This window comes from Buceros rhinoceros, unplaced genomic scaffold (genome assembly GCF_000710305.1).
Source record: "Buceros rhinoceros silvestris isolate BGI_N320 unplaced genomic scaffold, ASM71030v1 scaffold279, whole genome shotgun sequence".
Taxonomy (NCBI): domain Eukaryota; kingdom Metazoa; phylum Chordata; class Aves; order Bucerotiformes; family Bucerotidae; genus Buceros; species Buceros rhinoceros.
In genome coordinates, this window is record NW_010431849.1 from 55,466 (window position 1) to 73,749 (window position 18,284).

Here is an 18,284-nt window from a genome sequence, read left to right on the forward strand (position 1 = left end):
ACCGCTGAAGAGAAAGCAAAGCTACTTCTTATAATAGGGGTGAGAGCAGCTTTTATTGTTGTTTTAAAAGAAACTTTTACATGAAACCTAACATTTACTTCCATGTTTTCTAAGACAGTCTGCCACATCGTCTTCTGAGCAAGATTGTCCAAGAACACATGCTTTGTAAGCCATCTGTCATTTGTGATCCATATCTTTATCATTTCTCTTGCACTGTCAGCCATTTCTTTGTCATCTGAGCATCACATACTCCTCTACTCAAAGGAATGACAAAACCCATTTTTGGGGGTGTCTCAGGCTTTTTACATGGTGCGTACACACCAATTACCCAAGCTACAGCTTCAAGAAAGCACACAGCCTCTAACGTGATTCCCAGAATGCTTTGGACTCTTTTGTTCTAGGTTAACACCACAACACACTGTGCAAAGAGTTCAGCTAGTCATGTCATCAAGAATCTCAAGTCCATTGTCACCGAACTAAAATTAAACACACAGTGAAGAATATATTGAAAAACTGCACTGTGACACACTATATAGAAGTACGCTCCCACCCACAATGTAGTTCAGAAGGTCCTTCCCACTGCAGGACCAACAATATTTACAAAGGTTAGAGTATAACCCCACTAACTCAGTCCACTGTCTTCCAGGGTCATAGCTCATACCACCTTCAAACAAATACTTAGATTTTGAGTCTACAGGACTTGATCTCAAAATATGTGTCCACTAGGATTTGAACAATACTGATAAATACCCTAAACGCTCACCTCAGACTAAGGCACCACCTGAAGCAATTTGCATACCAAACAGAGAACTACAACAGCCCAAGAAATAATCTGGATGAAAAGCAAAGTTCCAAAACTGGAAATAATGTCTGAAAGTACTTGTAACGTCTCTTTTTCTGAGAAGGGTCTTCAAGTGACTGAGGAGCTAGCACAAACCCAAGCTAATGCATTTCCTAATTTTGTATTTACATGACGGTTATAGGAGTTGCATAGCTACATATATATATGTTGCTTGAATTTACTGGATCTAACACTAATTTTTTTTGTGTCAAATCACCCTAACTCTTCGTCGCCCTTGTGCAATACCTTCCATCTCAAAAGGTAACAAATTCCTTCAGCCATACGTCTGAAGCTGGGACTACCAAATGAGTATTCTGCTCGCTCACTTCAGATCAATCACATCTTTTGAAGTCCCTCAGACTACCTGCCAGGGCACACTACAGGCAAGAAATTAAATCTGTCTTTGATGACTACATTTTAACTTATTATTCAACAAGGGTTTTTTCCTCAAGTTCACTTAAAAAGCTTTTTTACTTTCTACTTTTCCTGCATACATACATTCACCTTATTGTTAAATGTTTCATAATACAGCATTAATTCTCCACAATTAAACTAATCCTCTCATGACACTTGTACACAATCATAAGACCTGGGAATATTCATTGGAAGCAGAATTAAAAAGGAACTTGAAAGACCATCTAAAATTAGGCATCCTACTCTGATGATTGCGATACTGGTGACTTGTGCAGTGGACCAAAACAGGCACAAGAAAAGCAATCAATGTTCTCTATCAAACACAGCTACTAAGAAGCTGCGTAAGAGCAAATCTAGACCACCTTCTGGTGCAAAGGAGCATTCACAACAGCCATGCTGGCTCTTAGCGCAGCCTCGTCAGTAGGCATCCCATGACCTTTCCTGAAAGCTAACAAAATGGCTCTCCTGAGGAGAGCCATCAACAACCTTCCCGAATCACTTCCACTTTTTATTTTGTCCAAAGATAACTTTCAGACTGATTTTTTTTTTCCAGGCAAAGTGGCAGAAATTTATACTTCATTTATGACCCTCCAAATTTGCAACAGCAAGAAGTTATTTTGCTTACCAAAGGCACAAAGTAACTTTCTGAAGACTAATAGCAGGACAGATCACAGGGCTGGTCAGACCCAGAGAGATCAGCAGCTCACAGTAGTGAATGAGGGTACCACTCATGGACATTGTGGAAGAACCAACAGTAGTTCCCTAAGCAGTCAGTCTCTTTAGCAAAACACCTCTCCACACCTCACCAGTGAGAAGTTGTTTTCTGATTGAACACAGAAAGATTTATTCAAACCAGCTATTATTTTTTATTTTTTAACTCAGAAACCAAATGAAGTAATGGGTGCAGTAGAATTAAACCCCCAACATATACTTTAATTTATAAGACTTTTGTACTTCAGCTCCCAATACTGAATTCATAGAAACTGTTCAAAACACAACCTCTCCTCCAGAATCACAGGTTCTTCTATATTGCAATATTCATACACAGAATATTTGTGGTAACAAGTGAGTTTCCAACATTGCTGCTTAACACAAGAGGTTAAAAAAACCCCAAACCACACGAAAAACCCAGAACAAAGGAAAAAAAACCCCACAAATAAAAAACCACACCACCCAAACAAAACCTTCCTAATAGGGTATAAGCAGAAAGATCTTCTATAACTTCATATGGAAGGTCATTTTTACTAGAAAAGAGGTGCATAATTTTTAATATAAGTAAAGTACTAAATCGAACACACCAAAACCAAAGATTTTAACAGCAAACAATGTAGCAGAACTTAGTTATTTCCAAGTTATTAAAAAAAAAGAAAAAAGAGGTGGTCTTGGAAGCTGAGTACCTGCTTCATCAGATTTACCTTTAGCGTATGTTCCGCACCAGCTTAAAAACAACCTGATGGCTTAACTTACACGCTTCACTTATAAATATCTTCCACAATACTACAGACTGATGTAAAACATAACACATACGGTGTTAATATTTAGATTTTGTATTTAACAACACTGAAACCTATCACTTTCCAGAAAAATATCTTTACATTGGCTATAAGAGCAAACAGAATGATGGCTTTGTCATTAAGCATCAAACATTTGGCAGTGCATCAATAATTCCCTTTAATTTGCTTTACCCTCAGAAGCTGGTGTGAGCTGTTGGGCCCTGCAGTGTGCTTCAATAATAGTGCATTAAATGGAAAGTAGCTATGCCTGGCTGACCACTCTGAAAGCTGTTTTTGAGTGGCCTGAAATCAGCTATTTGGATTCCCTGCAGAGTCTTGGCTTCAAAAAGAAACAGATCATTTGTAATGCAAATAATCCACCATCTCCAGAACATCATCAGAATAGTGAACTACTAGTGGCATGAAATCTGCAGGCATAACAAATGCCAAAATATTGGCATAAACCTTCTAGTGTTGTTAAAATAAGTAAACACATACAAAAATACAAAGGTAAAGTGGAGCGAAAAAACCAGTGACAATCTTGACTCCATTTAGTAAACTACGACAGCAGGCCCCAGCTGGATAATACAGTAACGTTCATCCTCTTCCTAAAAGCTGCTGATACATACACTGAAATCAAAGTTAAAATACTTCAAACTTTAGCACATACCCATCTCTGTGCCATGAAATGAACCATTGCTTGCGACCCAGCAAATAAATACTAGAAAACAGGGATCACATACACAGCTTTGTTATTTTAACTCAAAAAGGCAATCAAAATTGGGGAAAAACACTTGGTCTGTCATACAGGATTTTATTTTTAATTCTCACATTTGTCAGCTTCTGCCGCAGAAGTCATGGTCATCTACTTCTTAATTTAACAACACAGAGTAGATACAGAGAACTCATGGTATTCCAGTAATAAGAAGAAAGTCCAACACTCTTGGCTGCCTCTTACTGCTTAGCCCACTACACCTACTGATGGGAAGGAAACCATTCCCTGCTGTAACATCTCCTCCTCCACCCAGGACTTAGCTCTCTCTAACAAGCTCTGATGAGCTAAATTCAATGAGCATTTGAGAAGGTTAAACAAAAAGCTCTGAAGTGCTTCAAACACTCTGGGGAAGGGAGTTTTCTTAGGCATGTAACTGGTAAGACAAGAACATCTCTTGGCTAAACACTGGGCACCCAGCAGCCCAAAGACTCTGAGTTACTGAAGCAACTAAAGTTGCCACAAACAAAATAAAGACTTCAGCCTGTGGTGTTGAGTTTTGTTGCGAAGGTTTCTGATTTTACAACAGTCTTTTGTGAGAACTTTATATTTTTATTGTCAATGTCTTGACTCAATGGAAAGGTGAGCTAGCAGACTGTTAAACACTGAGATAAGACTTATTAAGAACAACCATAGAAATCAGGTAAAATGGAAGGATGAATGTCCTGAACTCCCCTCTTCCTCCTACTGATTCAAGTTAATTTGAGAAAATCTCATTGATGAAAGTGATACAATATATATACAGAAGTGTAAGTAAAAGTGATTTCAAATATGTAGAGCGACTGGTTTAATAAGCTGATGTGAAAACAATCAGAATGATTCCCACAACTGCCCTTATCTTCTACAATTGCAAAGATCAGGGACAGCTTATTTGTGCAGGTTCTGCAGCAGATCTCAAAACAGAGACAAAAACTCAGTAAGAAAACTTCAGGAAACATGGCATGTCAGGATTTGCCTTCAACATACTCCTCCAAACCATTTCATTGCCTTACTTAAAAACTGACTTTTAGGGATGGCAAATTTGAATACTTAATGCTATGCTTTTGGTTAAGACCTCCCAAGCATATACCATATAGACTGATGATTGGAAGCAGAAAAGACCACCAAGTATGAAAAAGAAAGAAGCTGAAAATGTAGATAACTATTTGAGATGTGGGAAGGTATGCTAGATTAAAACCCAAAACAAGACACACATGAAAAAACTCCAAACCTAGCAAAATAACAAAACCAAACCAAATCCCACCCAAAAACCCAAACCCCCACCAACCCCCAAAAATCTATGATTCTAGAAAAGGCCATTCAGGAAGAAGGTGGGAAAATATTCACTTAACAGAGACAATATTAGAATGAAAAAGAAAAAAAAGAAAACATTATTGGACTTAAAAGTCAAGGACACTAAAGCATATATTGTGAAGCACATTAAGTACAGCCATGCCCCCCCATTCTGCCACTGCTCTGGAAATGGTGCAGGCACTCACGGAAATGCACCGTTCACTGTATTCAAGGCTCTAGACCTGCTCAGAGGAGGAGCTTCTACAACTGTGCATCTACTGTAACTGCTCTTCAAGAACACCAACAGTTCCCCATCACGTCCCTACCACTACAACAGAGAAAGGCAGCTGAATGCTTCAGAGCTGCTCACAGACCGTAGGTGAATACTGCCGTGCCTCTTTCCCAGCTGAGGTTATAAAGGGTGTCCTATATCCCAGTGATTCAAAGATTTAATCCCAGAGGCATTTATGTTTCCTGTGGTCATGAAGTGGTATTACTGATTTTTTGGAGGGGACAAAACAGAATCTCTCCTTGGCTACTCCTGTCAGTTTGAAGAATCAGCTTATTTTACATTTCAGATACTGAGTTGATGCTGTTTGCTCCCTTAAAAGTTTGTCTTTTTTTTTTTTGCTTGAGATATTTTTCAAGATCATGACAGGTGGTCTTATTGTTTGGCAACTACCTGCACGCATACAAAATGCAGCACAAAATGGTGCCAGTGGAAGATGCTCAAGTGGACTTAACTTTTAAACTTTTAAACTAAGGACCAAGACACTTCAAGCCAAGAATTTTCATTACAGGGAAAAATACTCTTTAACATTGAAAAAGGCTGTCAAAATAGGAAAGAACAATGTCAATTAAATCAGTTACTTTTCATAAATATGCAATTACCTTTTTTTCCCTGTCATATAAGGTTGTCTCTTCATGTACTTTTGTTGTCTCTTTCGTAACAGAGCACTAAAACCCAACTACTAGGTCAAACAGGAAGTCTCAGGGATATGCTGCAGATACAAACTTAGAACTCTGTGCACTGATTCCCCACATTTCCAACTGTGATTCTTCTTACAAACTAACATTATTTGGGCTTTGCAAAAGTGTAAGTATTGATTAGAACTTAAGTTCTGCTGTTAATACTCTTTGAGAATAACATGCCACTGTAAAAAAATTATGCCTGCAAATGCTGTTCTTCCAGCAGCATAAGACACAGCTGACCCTGTACTATAGAAAGCAGCACAATAAAAATCTCAGTGCTATCCATTTGTCTTTCAATGCGCAGCAGATGTGCCTTACAATTTGCTTATTATGGGATTAAAAATCAACTTTAGGAATTAATGCCAGCATAAAATTATTAAGTTTTGGCATGTCATTTTTATCTATTTCTGGGCAGGAGGAAAACCCAAATAGGTAACTGTTTGTGGCATGCGTACAAATGACAAAGCAGAAAAGCTCTGAACCTCTCCTGGCTGTGCAGAAGACATGACCCCTAGTCTGAGGGATGACCTGAGCAGAACGTGTTCTTGATGCCGACAACAGGTTACCCCTTCCTCTTCTTGCTTGTGAAGACCTGCACCATTTGTTGCAGTAGTGCATCTCTGACACCCCAAGGAGCCAATTCAATTTATAACCCCAGTCCTTTTTTCCACCCATTAAATGAGACAGTCTGAACTGATGTAAATCCATGTTTATGGATGCAATGAGAAAGCAACGCAGGAAATTGCGCCGACAAATCCTGTAAAAGTTCCCTGATTATACAAGCAGCTCTGGTCTAAGTGATGGGGCAGGTACACTTTCGATTGCTGTCTAGTATAGTCTTCAATACAATGAGTAACCTACTGACAGGATAGCACAGAAAAATCTAAATCGGGATTTACTTACAATGCTGATCACAGTCTACTCTAGCAAACACCACTTGATTCTTATCTGGATATTCTTCCTTAATTACATTAGAAGCTTCCTCAAAAATAGGATGCAGCATTTGGCTGAAGCGGCACCTGTGGATGGAACACAAAATCATAACTTCAAAACATTAATTGGAAATATTTTAATTGATGACTCAGGGAATATTTCAATCTTGAAAAGAAAAAAGCAAAGCAATTGGAAAAGCACATGTACTTGTAAATACCCCAGTAACTGACTGGATAAAAAGAGGTTCAAAAGTAACTTGGATAATTCAGGTGGGAAAAAAAAAATTGTAAAAGAATATGTAGTCTAAGATGTGCCCCCCTCCTTTATCTGCTTAAGAAACACCATTAATCAATCATAAGCCTTTAGGAAATACATTCTACTCAGAAAGTCTGTTATTAATTTTTTCCATCTGAATTATCCCTGGGGAATTAATTTTAAAAATAAAGTAAAAGAAGTTACTTGGATTGTTGAGATTCAAATATTAATCACCAACTTCAAGAAATATCAGAGGTAACTTTATAAGGGTCAACAACAGAAGTTAAGTATTACTTATTATATTATTGCTCATTTGGTAGAATTTGAACAGACTGCTATGAACAAAGAGAATTCTATGGGTCCCTTCTTCCAGTCATGTCACACCTTGAAGCAAATCCTCTCTTCCCTTCCATGGAAAAGGCTGTAGGATTATAAAGATGCTTTGGGGAGGCACACAAGCCCATTATTAATATTGCAACAGAATGATGTTATTCTGTTCTCCTGAACACAATGGCATAATTTTAAATTGAAGACTTAGAAGGGCGCTGTAGAATTTGTCAGAATAAGACTTCACAGTGCAGATGTGCAATAAATCAGACTGCACTGAAGCCCTGCTTAAACTTAACAGATATAGCCTGGGGATGCCGTTACATCTACAAGGGCAAACACTCAAGAGAAGAGGCAGGTTTTGCTCTCAAAATACAAACAAGAGCTTAAGGCCATTTTCTGAAAGAAAACTGACTCTGGGCAGTACAACTGTATGACACACACTTACGTAGCATCTACATGTAATGCGCAACTTCCTTCTCCCATATTTTTCTCCACCCTTACAGCTGTTCTCATAAGGTCATGTTACATCTTAGGCTGGCAGTATGGCATGTTGAGGTGTTATTACTGAATGGCTACATGTAATCATCATAATTAACGCTGCAATGTTATAAAATTAAGGCCTACTATAATTACTTGCCATCATATGCAAATCTTTAAATTCAAAGCAAATCTATTCTGCAAAGAATTTGGTAACTGAGGATTTGCAGAAACGCTATACCAAGTTTTAAAATATTGGTATCTTTCTTATCACAATAGTATCAGAAAATGGATTTTTAGCCTCCTATAGTTTGTCTTTTGCAAAATACTAAAGTGAGTTTTCGATCGCAACAGACCCCAAATTTCAGTGTATTAAATTTACTCTCTGTAGGTTTGCCTTTCTTGTTGATCTTTAACAAAACCTTTTGAAGTAGTCCATGATCCACCATATATCACCAGATCACAAACTGAAAATATCCATCTTAAAAGGTTCATTTATTTACTTATTTTAAAGGACAGCCTTTATAGCATAATTCCATACAGAACAGGTAAGAGATTAGACCCAGTTTCTTAATCAACTACTGAATTAGTTGTACTGTTGTTATAAAGACAGACATTTCAAATAGCTTACTTGGTAAATGAATGCAATCTCTCAAAGAAATTCTGCTCATTTAAATATGCCTAGTATCAATTCAGTCTGCAGTACCAAACGAAGAGATGCAAACAAACTGAACACAAGAACTGTCTATAAAACGACAGAGTATATACAAAGGTTATTAAACTGATTCAGACTGATATAATGTCTATCTTTATGCAAAGTTTAAACAAAGGCATTAAAAACATCTTTATTGAGGACTTTTCTATGTGAAAAGACTAGGTATGAATTCTTCAAAATCACTTTAAAAACACAATTAAAATTAGCCTGCTACTAGCAAAGGCAAAGTGTAAGTTTTCCACACAAAGCTCTGTGCGCTTGCTATTTCTAGGCAAAACAAACCTACAGACTTAGACATATAGCGGGATGTGAAAGAGGTGAAAGGAATCAGACGACTAAACACCAACACGACCTTTGATTCTGAGGCCAATGTTTTATGCTAACAAAGCAAAACAGGAAGGAGAGGAATATTTAAAGCATAGTACTTCTGTTTATATATTGATTTACATTATAAAGCTATTGACATCCAAGATTACTTTAATCAAGGAAGACAGAAAATGGTTTATTTTTCTAACCTCATTTTCTATATTAATTTGCATGTTAAATTTAATTTTCTCTGAAAACTTTTCTGATTTCTTCCTCACTAAAGATTGTTTTAAAATATTAATGGTGGAGCAGAATAGAACATTTAAAATTATTTCTTACACAATAAAAAAGGGGGTGTAGTGCTTAAACTAATTCTAAATTTTGTATGCAAGTTTTTCTTTTTTTTTAATTGTAATTTCAAGCAAACAGTTCCCTCTAAGTGTGTCTTTCACAATGTCTAACCAATCCAGCCTCAAATTCTTTCCTTTTCCAGTTGCTCAGACTTCATCCCTCAATTAGAATTTCTCTAGTTCTCCAGTTGGAAGGTTTTCCAGATTAGAAAAGGAGCTGATTTTTAGTGTAATTTCAAGCCTGTTTCTTTCTAGCACACACACACGGGACCTGGCAGTGCTGGACTTGATGATCTTAAAGGTCTCTTCCAACCAGAACAATTCTGTGAAAAATGGAATATTTTGGACTGTGTTAAGGAGTAAAAAGTTAATGAAATCTATCTTGCTAAGAGGAAAAAATAATCGGTTACATAGCACGTTATTCCATACCGCTATAGAAGCTTTTCTCCTCTGGTAGGAGCCCTGAATGAAGCAAAAGATGGTAGAACAGCAGAAGGGGAAGTCATTGGGGGAAAAAAACCCAACAGGAAAGAACTAGGTTGAAAGCAACATACCACTAATATTTTCAATTAGAAAACTACAGCCAAACATGAAGTTTTCAAAAAACAGAAGTTCAAACATAGGAAAATAAAACTCGTATAACTTACCAATCAGCATAAAAATTAACTAAAGCAACATCTGCATTGTCTGAGAGGAAAGAAAAAAGAAAAAATATCACACTAAGGCAAACTTCGTGCTTTTATTTGAGATTATAAAAATACATGCAAAAACTACAGAAGTAAATATTTCTAGATTATTCAGCACATGGAATAGCCACAGTTTTATAAAGCAGAAGTGTTGCTAGACAAATTTACACTATTGACAAAGCTGTAAAGCAGTTACAAGAAAAGATTAACATGTTGGAAGCCTGGAAAAGACATGATGTTGGAAAAGATGCCTCTTGAGAAAGCTGGGAAAAATTACAGTTTTGATTAAAATTATGGCCTTAAAGTTTTCAGTGTCAGCATGGAATGCAATTGGTGAACAGGAAATTATCAAGCACAGCAAAATTTAGTGTTACCTCCAAGACAAAGTATTTATTGAAAGTAATTGGATAAATTTTAAACATACTTGCTCTTAGCATATGTTCCCTTCTATGAAGAGTATTTTACAAAAGGATTTTTTATTTCCCACTGCATAAGAGGTATGTACAAACAGATCTCTTATCACCTGATTATACATCTACTACACAAAGGAATCCCACAACAGTAGGCAGATTCTAGTACAGACTTCAGTAAAAGGGTATAAAGATTTTTTCTCAAAATATTTGAAACAATGCAATAATTTTTCAGGTAACTTGCAGATACAGGCAAACTGCTTGATAAAAAAGTTTTCAGACAAGGACTAAACATCTGTTTACGGGTCCCCTTTCTATGAGTCACCAGAATGAGGACAATGCTCAACCTCAGCAGAAGCACAGCAGAACAAGCAAGATACTTCAGGCCCATCACCAGCTTTCAGCTGTTGCTATTTTTTTTTTTTTTAATGCCTGTCTCTTGACAGGTTTTGGCTATGTAATCAAGCATTTCCATCTGCAAACAAGATACCGGTTATTCTTCTTAGACACTTCAAATCCTCACTGAGTAGTTTCTTGGGCGATACATTAGTTCTGACAGCTAACTTTGATCACAGGGATTTAATACTCTATGCCAAGGGCAATTCACACAGTCAAAGCTAGGGCACGCATCTTCATTTAATAACGCTGACTGTAGACATACAAAGAAAAAAATAATATTAAAAGTACTCACTTAAAATGTCATCTATATTTCCACTATCTAAACTTGTTATTTCACTTCTTGTTGGATTAAAAAGCCAAGACACCTAAAACAAGAAAGCAAACCGTAAGTTACGTAATGTTTCAGCAATAAAGTAGTAACGTATCTATGATTTCAAAAGCTGGAGAAGAACAGCAAAAGAATTCAGTCAATGCATTTCGGATGAGAGCAGTACTACGAATACACAAATAAGCACTACTTATAGATGTCACATACTGTCATATTTAAAGCAAAACTGGCTCTCTATTCATATGATTCTCTATTATCTTGGCAGAAATGTTACAGGTAATTTTGTACCTTTAAGAATAACTTATATTCATAAATTCACTCTGAACAAAGAAATGAAACCTGATGTTAACCACCTAACAACGTCACGCAGCCCAGAAGCACGTAGTCACAGAGGTTTCACCCAGAGATGAGTAATGCCTTCAGTCACTTACTGGGTTTGTGTGGCTAAAAGGTTTCTCATCAGGCAAAGTCTGCAGTGGCCTCCATTTTCATGGCTGGTTTAGAAAACAGTTTCAGTATATCTAACTCAACTAGTTACAGTCTTTTTTCTCCTTCTGTTTTTTCTTGACTCTACTTAAGTCTCAGCATGCGATGGACATATCGGACACCGCATCAGTCAGATCATTCAACTACAAAGCACACATGTATGACTCTTAATTCAACTACCACAGCAACACGCAGTTCATGGAGAGCGCTCTCATATTCCCTGCAACAGGCTCAGGTCCTTTATCTCAAAATGTGGTGGGGAAAAGGAGGTAGAGTTGCTGCTCTGTCCCAGGTGAGAGAGGTAACAACGAGTTACAACTTACATGCTTATCTTGGTCAAAGCAAAAACAAGTTTTGAGAGAGAATACAGATTCTGGTCTGGGATGTGAATGTTTCCATCTCAGCAACGTGGTCAGAAAGTCAGCACTTCTCCAAGCAGGGCAAGGGTCTGGAACAGACTCTCTACAGAGATGCCTTCCAGCCTCACACTTTCAATGAAACCTCAGCTGACAGAGATGGCAGGAAAGAAAGAGAAAGGTTTTCAGCAGAGAACTGACAGCAACACACAGGGCAAGGAGCTGGGCAGAGACTTGAGATTCACAATAATACCTGAAGAATTAGTCCTCGCACTGAGATGTGGTGGCACATGACATACACACTATCGAAGTTCTTTGAAACTTAGTTTACTCCTTGCAGCTGCAAAGAAAATCTGCTTATGGCTACAGAGGCAGATCTGACAAAAGACACCAAGGAAAAAACGTAGCTGGAAGTGTAAAGAGCATCCAAATAATGCCACACAGAGCAGATGGATACAAGGATCTCTCTCTTTATGGAAGAGCCTGAGAGCTATCCTGTACCTATACAGAACCATGGCTACAAGCAGCAAACCTCCAAGGCACACCTGCCTTTGACACTGTCCACAATTTATCAACAAATTCAATGTCAAACATCAAGTTTTCTAACATTTGTTGCAAATATTTATCAAATATTGGCCTAAAAGTCAAACTGGATGTCTGCTTTCATCAAGATCACCTTTGAAAATTGTGGGAGACTTCTACAGCAAGAAACTGTCAATAACTCGCAGACTATGACTGTAAATGGCATGCAGGGAGATTTGCAGCAATCATTTTCAATTCCTTCCAATTCATAGATCACTAAACACTTCTTGTTTCATACTTCCCATACAGAGGCCACTAGGTAGCATATACCTTCTATCTTACAGTACAGGCTGAAATCACACCTGCCGGATTACCACAAAGATCAGTTGACCCCCCGTTATTTAATTTTTCAGGAGCTAAATTTTCGGGAGTATTTTCTTATGTTTATTTATTTTTCCATTTGCTGCCGTTGTAATACAAAATTTGTACTAGTGCTTCTCACCGGACAAGATGCTAATCTCACACGCAAGTCTAAGATCTGTGATAGAGTTTGCACAGCCTTCCTGTGGCATTTAATCCTACCCACACAAATGTCTGAACTTCAGCTTTAAGGTGACTGCAGAGAAACAAAACTAACGGTTAAGCTGTAAGGTCCATAGTCGAAACTAACTGCATAATGACATTGTCTGCCAAAAAAACACCTGATGAAGCAAGCCATGCAATGCACAAGTTGCCACAGGCCAATACTGGGGAAGTTCGTCTGAAGATGCTGGTGCTGCTGACTCCCATACAGCAAGAAGGGAGGACTCTGCCTTCAGACTTTGCAGAGAGAAGCTACATATATGGACGCCAGTCCACATCAGTCAGATTACCCCCAGATGAGTGACAGCTGATGGCAGCCATCACTGCAGATATCTCCCCATCACCCCTTGGGTGGTGCATGGGATAACAGCTTCCATGGTGTTACCATGGGGAGGAGCTAGATACAGTTGTAGTAAGGAGTCAGTTAAGCACATGAATGAGCTGGCAGTGTTTGTTTGTATGCACAAGCTGTTTTGTTGCAAGTGTCAGGTTAGAGGTAATCTGTGCACAGTTGAAGCATAGATTAACAGTAACAGCTGGATTACTGCTCTAGGCAATGAAGGACAGTGTAACTCAAAATTAATTTCGTTGGTCATCATACCATCCTACCACACATAGGACTTTGCAAGCTCATTTAAGTTCCAACGCTTCAGCTGCCCCGCAAGGCCTCAAGAACCTCTGCTCGTACCCTTGAAGGCCACAGAGCCACCCTGCTAATAATCTTGGTCAGTGTTTGTTTACACAGATAATCCACACAAGCCTCCAGAAAGCAGGAACTTTTTAGCTGCAGCACATGCTCAGCATCAGTATTCATACTTGGAAAGAATTTCCGCAGTAGGTCTTGGCGAAACTGTTTGCACAGGAGCTCAGCAGTTTGTATGTCTAAACATACCCACACAACTTTTTTCTAACACAATTTTACAGCCACAATACAAATCTTATCTAACAGGATAAATTGCACACAAATTAAACATAACAGAGATAAGCATATTATTTGCAATCAGGAGGCAGCCTATGTTGTTCAGCAGATATAGTTCAGAAGCCCAGGAACTGCAGTTGCATTTGCAGATGGCTACAATACACCCTAACTTGCAATGCAAATATTTTAACTTCAAAACTGAAGCACAGAGCTAACTAACCAATAAAATCCTCTACTAGGGTGTGGTATGTGCAGAAAAAGTAAATTAAAACTAATACTTCTTCACAGTATGAAAAAAATTTGATTGCTTTCTTAATTCATATTGTGAAAAACTGTGGTGCAAGCCACATGTACCGAAATGAAGACCCCAAACATCTTCATATACTGAAGGTGAAAATTGAATTGAGCTGTATATCCTACTGCCCCTACTGTGGAAAAATACTGAGAATGTCTGTCCCCCAAAGCTGCACAAAACCCAAGAGAACTGAACTACTTTTTCCACAAAAGTATGAAAATTTGTATTTTGCCAAAATATATTCATAATCACATTCTTAAACATTTTTTATACTGACTAAATAATTATAGGTGCCAAAACCTTCATAATAAGTAGATAGACTCAGGGGGAAAGAAGTATTCCTTGAAGAAATGTCGATAAAAGCGCAAAACTCACTTCAGCTGAAGCTTTCATACAGGTATAATGCCTCTAAGGCATAAGTGATCTTACTGTCCAATGCGATACACGAGGGCTTATGATATTACTAGTATTAACATGGAGGAATACAAATCCTGATTTAAATTGCTAAGAAGCTACACTGTTTTGAGAATATCTTCTGACCTTTGATGAAACCTGTGATTTATATCCACAGGCGGAAAACAAGACATTTTTGAGGAAATCATTTCCGAATGTCAGCTACACACTTTATAAAACAGTTATTGAACACATGTTCTAAAAACCATATTGGCTTCTCCAGAATTTTTTACTTCTTAAATGCAAATTTTGCATTCCCCTGGACTACATCATAAGGACACATGGATGACTCTTCATATTTCTGATGAGGGGAAGAAAGAATACATTTGCAATTGATCTCACAAGATAGGTACAAACTTATTGAAGAAAGCATCTTGCAAAAATAATTTGAAAGGAAAATTTGCTATGTAAGTACACATGAAAACAACTCAGGTTGCTGCCTTTATAATGGATAAAATTAGCTATATTTTTATATGTGTACTTTTTAAATGCTTAAACAACTAAATTCTGAAGGTACAAGTACTTATGAAAGCAAAGACTAAAAAAATAAATATTAAAATACTAAATATTTGAGTGTGAAACTGCACAAGTCAAAGTGTGTTTATAATCTTCTTGTGATTATTTAACACTCTGGAAAAATGACTAAACTAAAGCTATAGACCAAAACGAATGAATGCAGAAAGCTTTATACACTTACAGAAAGCACTGCTGAGGGGAAAAAGTCAGGAATTGAACCATGCATTTATAGAGGTAAAAATTAGCTTTTATGTGGGGAGTGAAGAAGAGATTGTACATGTATTTTTATTCTTCTGGTCCCCAAAAATACTGTCAAATAAAGCAGGAATATATCAGCTCAGGTTCCTGGAAGTTTCTGAAGATAAGACTGCTCATGTTTTTCCTGGGAAAAATCATAGTATTTCTGATCCCATTTTGAACCTTGCTTGAAATTTGCAAATGACTTAGCCACTTTTGCCAGGAGGCAGCACTAGTCACTTCTGGGGAGTAACTACAAATTAGCTGACATTTATTCTGATTTTTTCCTAACGAGAGTCCTCAAAGAACTGCCCGCAAGACAACTGTCTCCTCTGACACGCAGTGCAAGGCTATGCAAAGAGCCTTACACAAAACAAAATGCCTGGACAAAACCCGTCCCATTCACCCCCAACGGCAGATCCCTGCCAGGCTTCATATCCCTCTTCCAAAGAGGAAATAAAGTGCACCCAATTTCAATCTATCTGCTGCTGACAGTGTTGCTGTTCAGTTGCCACTCCTCGCATCCCATCAGTGAAGCCCACTGGTTACTAAGGAGATTTAGGTCAACCTTTTATCAGCATTTTACCCTAACTGCTAGTGCTGTAAATTCTTAGATCGCTAACTGAAGAGAAGAGAGACAGGCCTATAGGTTTAGTAGTATCTCTTTTCTAAGTTTATCACACTTTACACACCACTTTCCTGCAAAAGAGTTTAACAGTTTAACTGTGCACAGTGTTAAAACTACAAGAAAAGGGGAAGAAAAAAACCAACAGGTCTGCTGCCTTTTAGTTCTTCACATTTGTACTTTTTAATTCACATAACGAAACAGAGGTCCTCATTTCCAGAGCAAACTATCTGAAGAACAGAGAAAATCTATTCTTGGAGCATGACGATTTCTAATTATCATCACACCTGGAAGGCAGTCAACAAGAATAGCTTTCATTTTCACTGGCCCAATTTTCTACGTACCTTTTCCTCCTGCTGGGAAAACCTAAAGGCACACAACTAAACCATCTTTCTTCTCTACCACAAAATCATTTTATGTTTGCAACCAGCTCTAGCCCACATCTAATCCAGATTGACATGTCGACGTCACTAACTGAAGTCCTAGTCCCACAGGACGCTGCAGCTGACTTGCAGTCCCCGGTTACCTTTTTGTTTATGCATGCCACTAATCTGCTGCTGCTCTGAGGTCTGCATTAAACTCCTGGACAACTGGAAGCATATGGGTTTTCAGCCTGCTGTAGGATGATACAAATTGAAAGCAATCTCAGGAGACAGCAACACCGAAGCTGACAGACATTGTAAGAACCCCTGAAGTTTGGCTTCAGAACCATCAATCAGGAGCATCTTGTGGGCAGCATTCCCAGAAGCTCTGTAAAGAACCACAAGTTCAGAGCAGAGAGAGAACAGTAAACAGAGAATGGGGTGGGGGAGAACATTATTGACCCTCTCAGTGAGGACAGTTCAACTCTTGTCACTTCTTGCTTCCAGACCGTGCCTGAACCTTTTCATAATTTAGACTAACTGCCACCATCGCTGTTGATTAAGAAGGGGTTTTATTAGCAATGCAAGCTTCTTTCACTGAGACAAAATTCTAAGTTCAAAACACTAAGTAACGTTCACTTCTGAGCTACATGTAAATTTTCAGAGCACTTTTTAAACTGGTACCAAAAAAACCTTTTCCTATTATTTTTCTCAAGAGCTGTATCTTTATCAGGGAAATTTAAAACACTCAAAGGAAGCGACTGAAAACGTATTTAAGGATTGCAGCTACTACCTTCCACAAGAACAGATATAAAAATCTAACTAAGCTGAAATACAGATAATTTGTATTTTAGAAAAGTGAACTTATTTCTTTAGCCTTGATAGACAGTTAAATTTTATAATGATTTAGCCAATCAGTGCTATAACTGCACAGAGTTAGGTAGAGAGACAACCATATTAAAAAAGAGGTAGCGCGATTTTTTTTTCCTGCACATATCCTGTTATCCATTCCCATTTGAAGTGCCTGGCAGGAATACTCAGTGTAGGTACATGTGTTATTAATTTTCAAGAACTTTTTGCCAATGGTAAACACTGGAAACAAAAAAACCCCCACAATTTAGAACAGTATCTTTGAAATTTAAAATTATATTGATTTGACACTCAGGAGAGTGAACAGGAAGAAAACTCACAGCTAATGGTTCCTACAACTGAACTTAACACACAAGCAAAGCAGTTGTAGGATTGTCCTGTATGACTGGGAATGATTCACAGCCACAGAGATCTCTCAATGACCTGTTACCACAGCACTGAAGATTCCCAGAAAAACAGGTAAGTTAATGTCTTAACAGTTTGTGAACTATTATTAGAAGATACAAGATGTGCATTCCAAAAGTGCATTGCAGAGATGAAAATTAAACCTCAGTATCACAACATGCAGTTCGATGCATTGCATTTTTTCCATAAATCTATTAGTAGAATTATGCACCCAAGCACAATTTTAAAGCTTACGCCTCCCAGCAAAAACCTATGGATCATTGTTTTTTTTAGAAATGTTGAAGTTAGGGCTCAAAAAATGACATGAGGCATGTCTTTAAAATGTCAGAGATAAGACCTGTAATTTTTTTTCAGTTGAACTACTTCTATTTTTTGGTTATTTCTCTCAGCCTGGAGGGAAAAGAGCAATCTCCAGTCAGGGCCATAATGCACTGATTTCCTTGTCTTAAACATTTGCTTAGAGGCAACAAGGTCCATATACCTAGAAAAGATGTAAACTGGTGTCTGAACAACTCTTATTACTTTAGGAATAACATTTAGAGTGCTCCATGCCCTCAGAAACATGAGCCTACCTTGAAGCCTATTTCACAGCTTTAAGCCATGAATTCAGCTCCCCAGGCTACTGAAAACTTGAGTCTTTAGGTATTTTATTTACTAAGCTGCTTCTCTTACACAAGAAGAAACTAGAACTGATACAGAGAGC

At 37.8% G+C, this 18,284-nt stretch overlaps 1 protein-coding gene across 1 annotated transcript in view; it reads right to left on the bottom strand.

Annotated features, from left to right (window-relative positions):
• ERP44 (endoplasmic reticulum protein 44) overlaps positions 1-14,589 on the bottom strand; it is a 35,309-nt gene extending 20,720 nt beyond the window's left edge. The window contains exons 1-4 of the mRNA XM_010143536.1: positions 14,578-14,589; positions 10,918-10,990; positions 9,778-9,817; positions 6,668-6,783 (exon numbers count right to left, since the gene is read on the bottom strand). Coding sequence (XP_010141838.1) covers positions 6,668-6,783; positions 9,778-9,817; positions 10,918-10,990; positions 14,578-14,589 — 241 coding nt within the window. The remainder of the gene's footprint in view (positions 1-6,667; positions 6,784-9,777; positions 9,818-10,917; positions 10,991-14,577) is intronic.
• Positions 14,590-18,284: the final 3,695 nt, after the last annotated feature.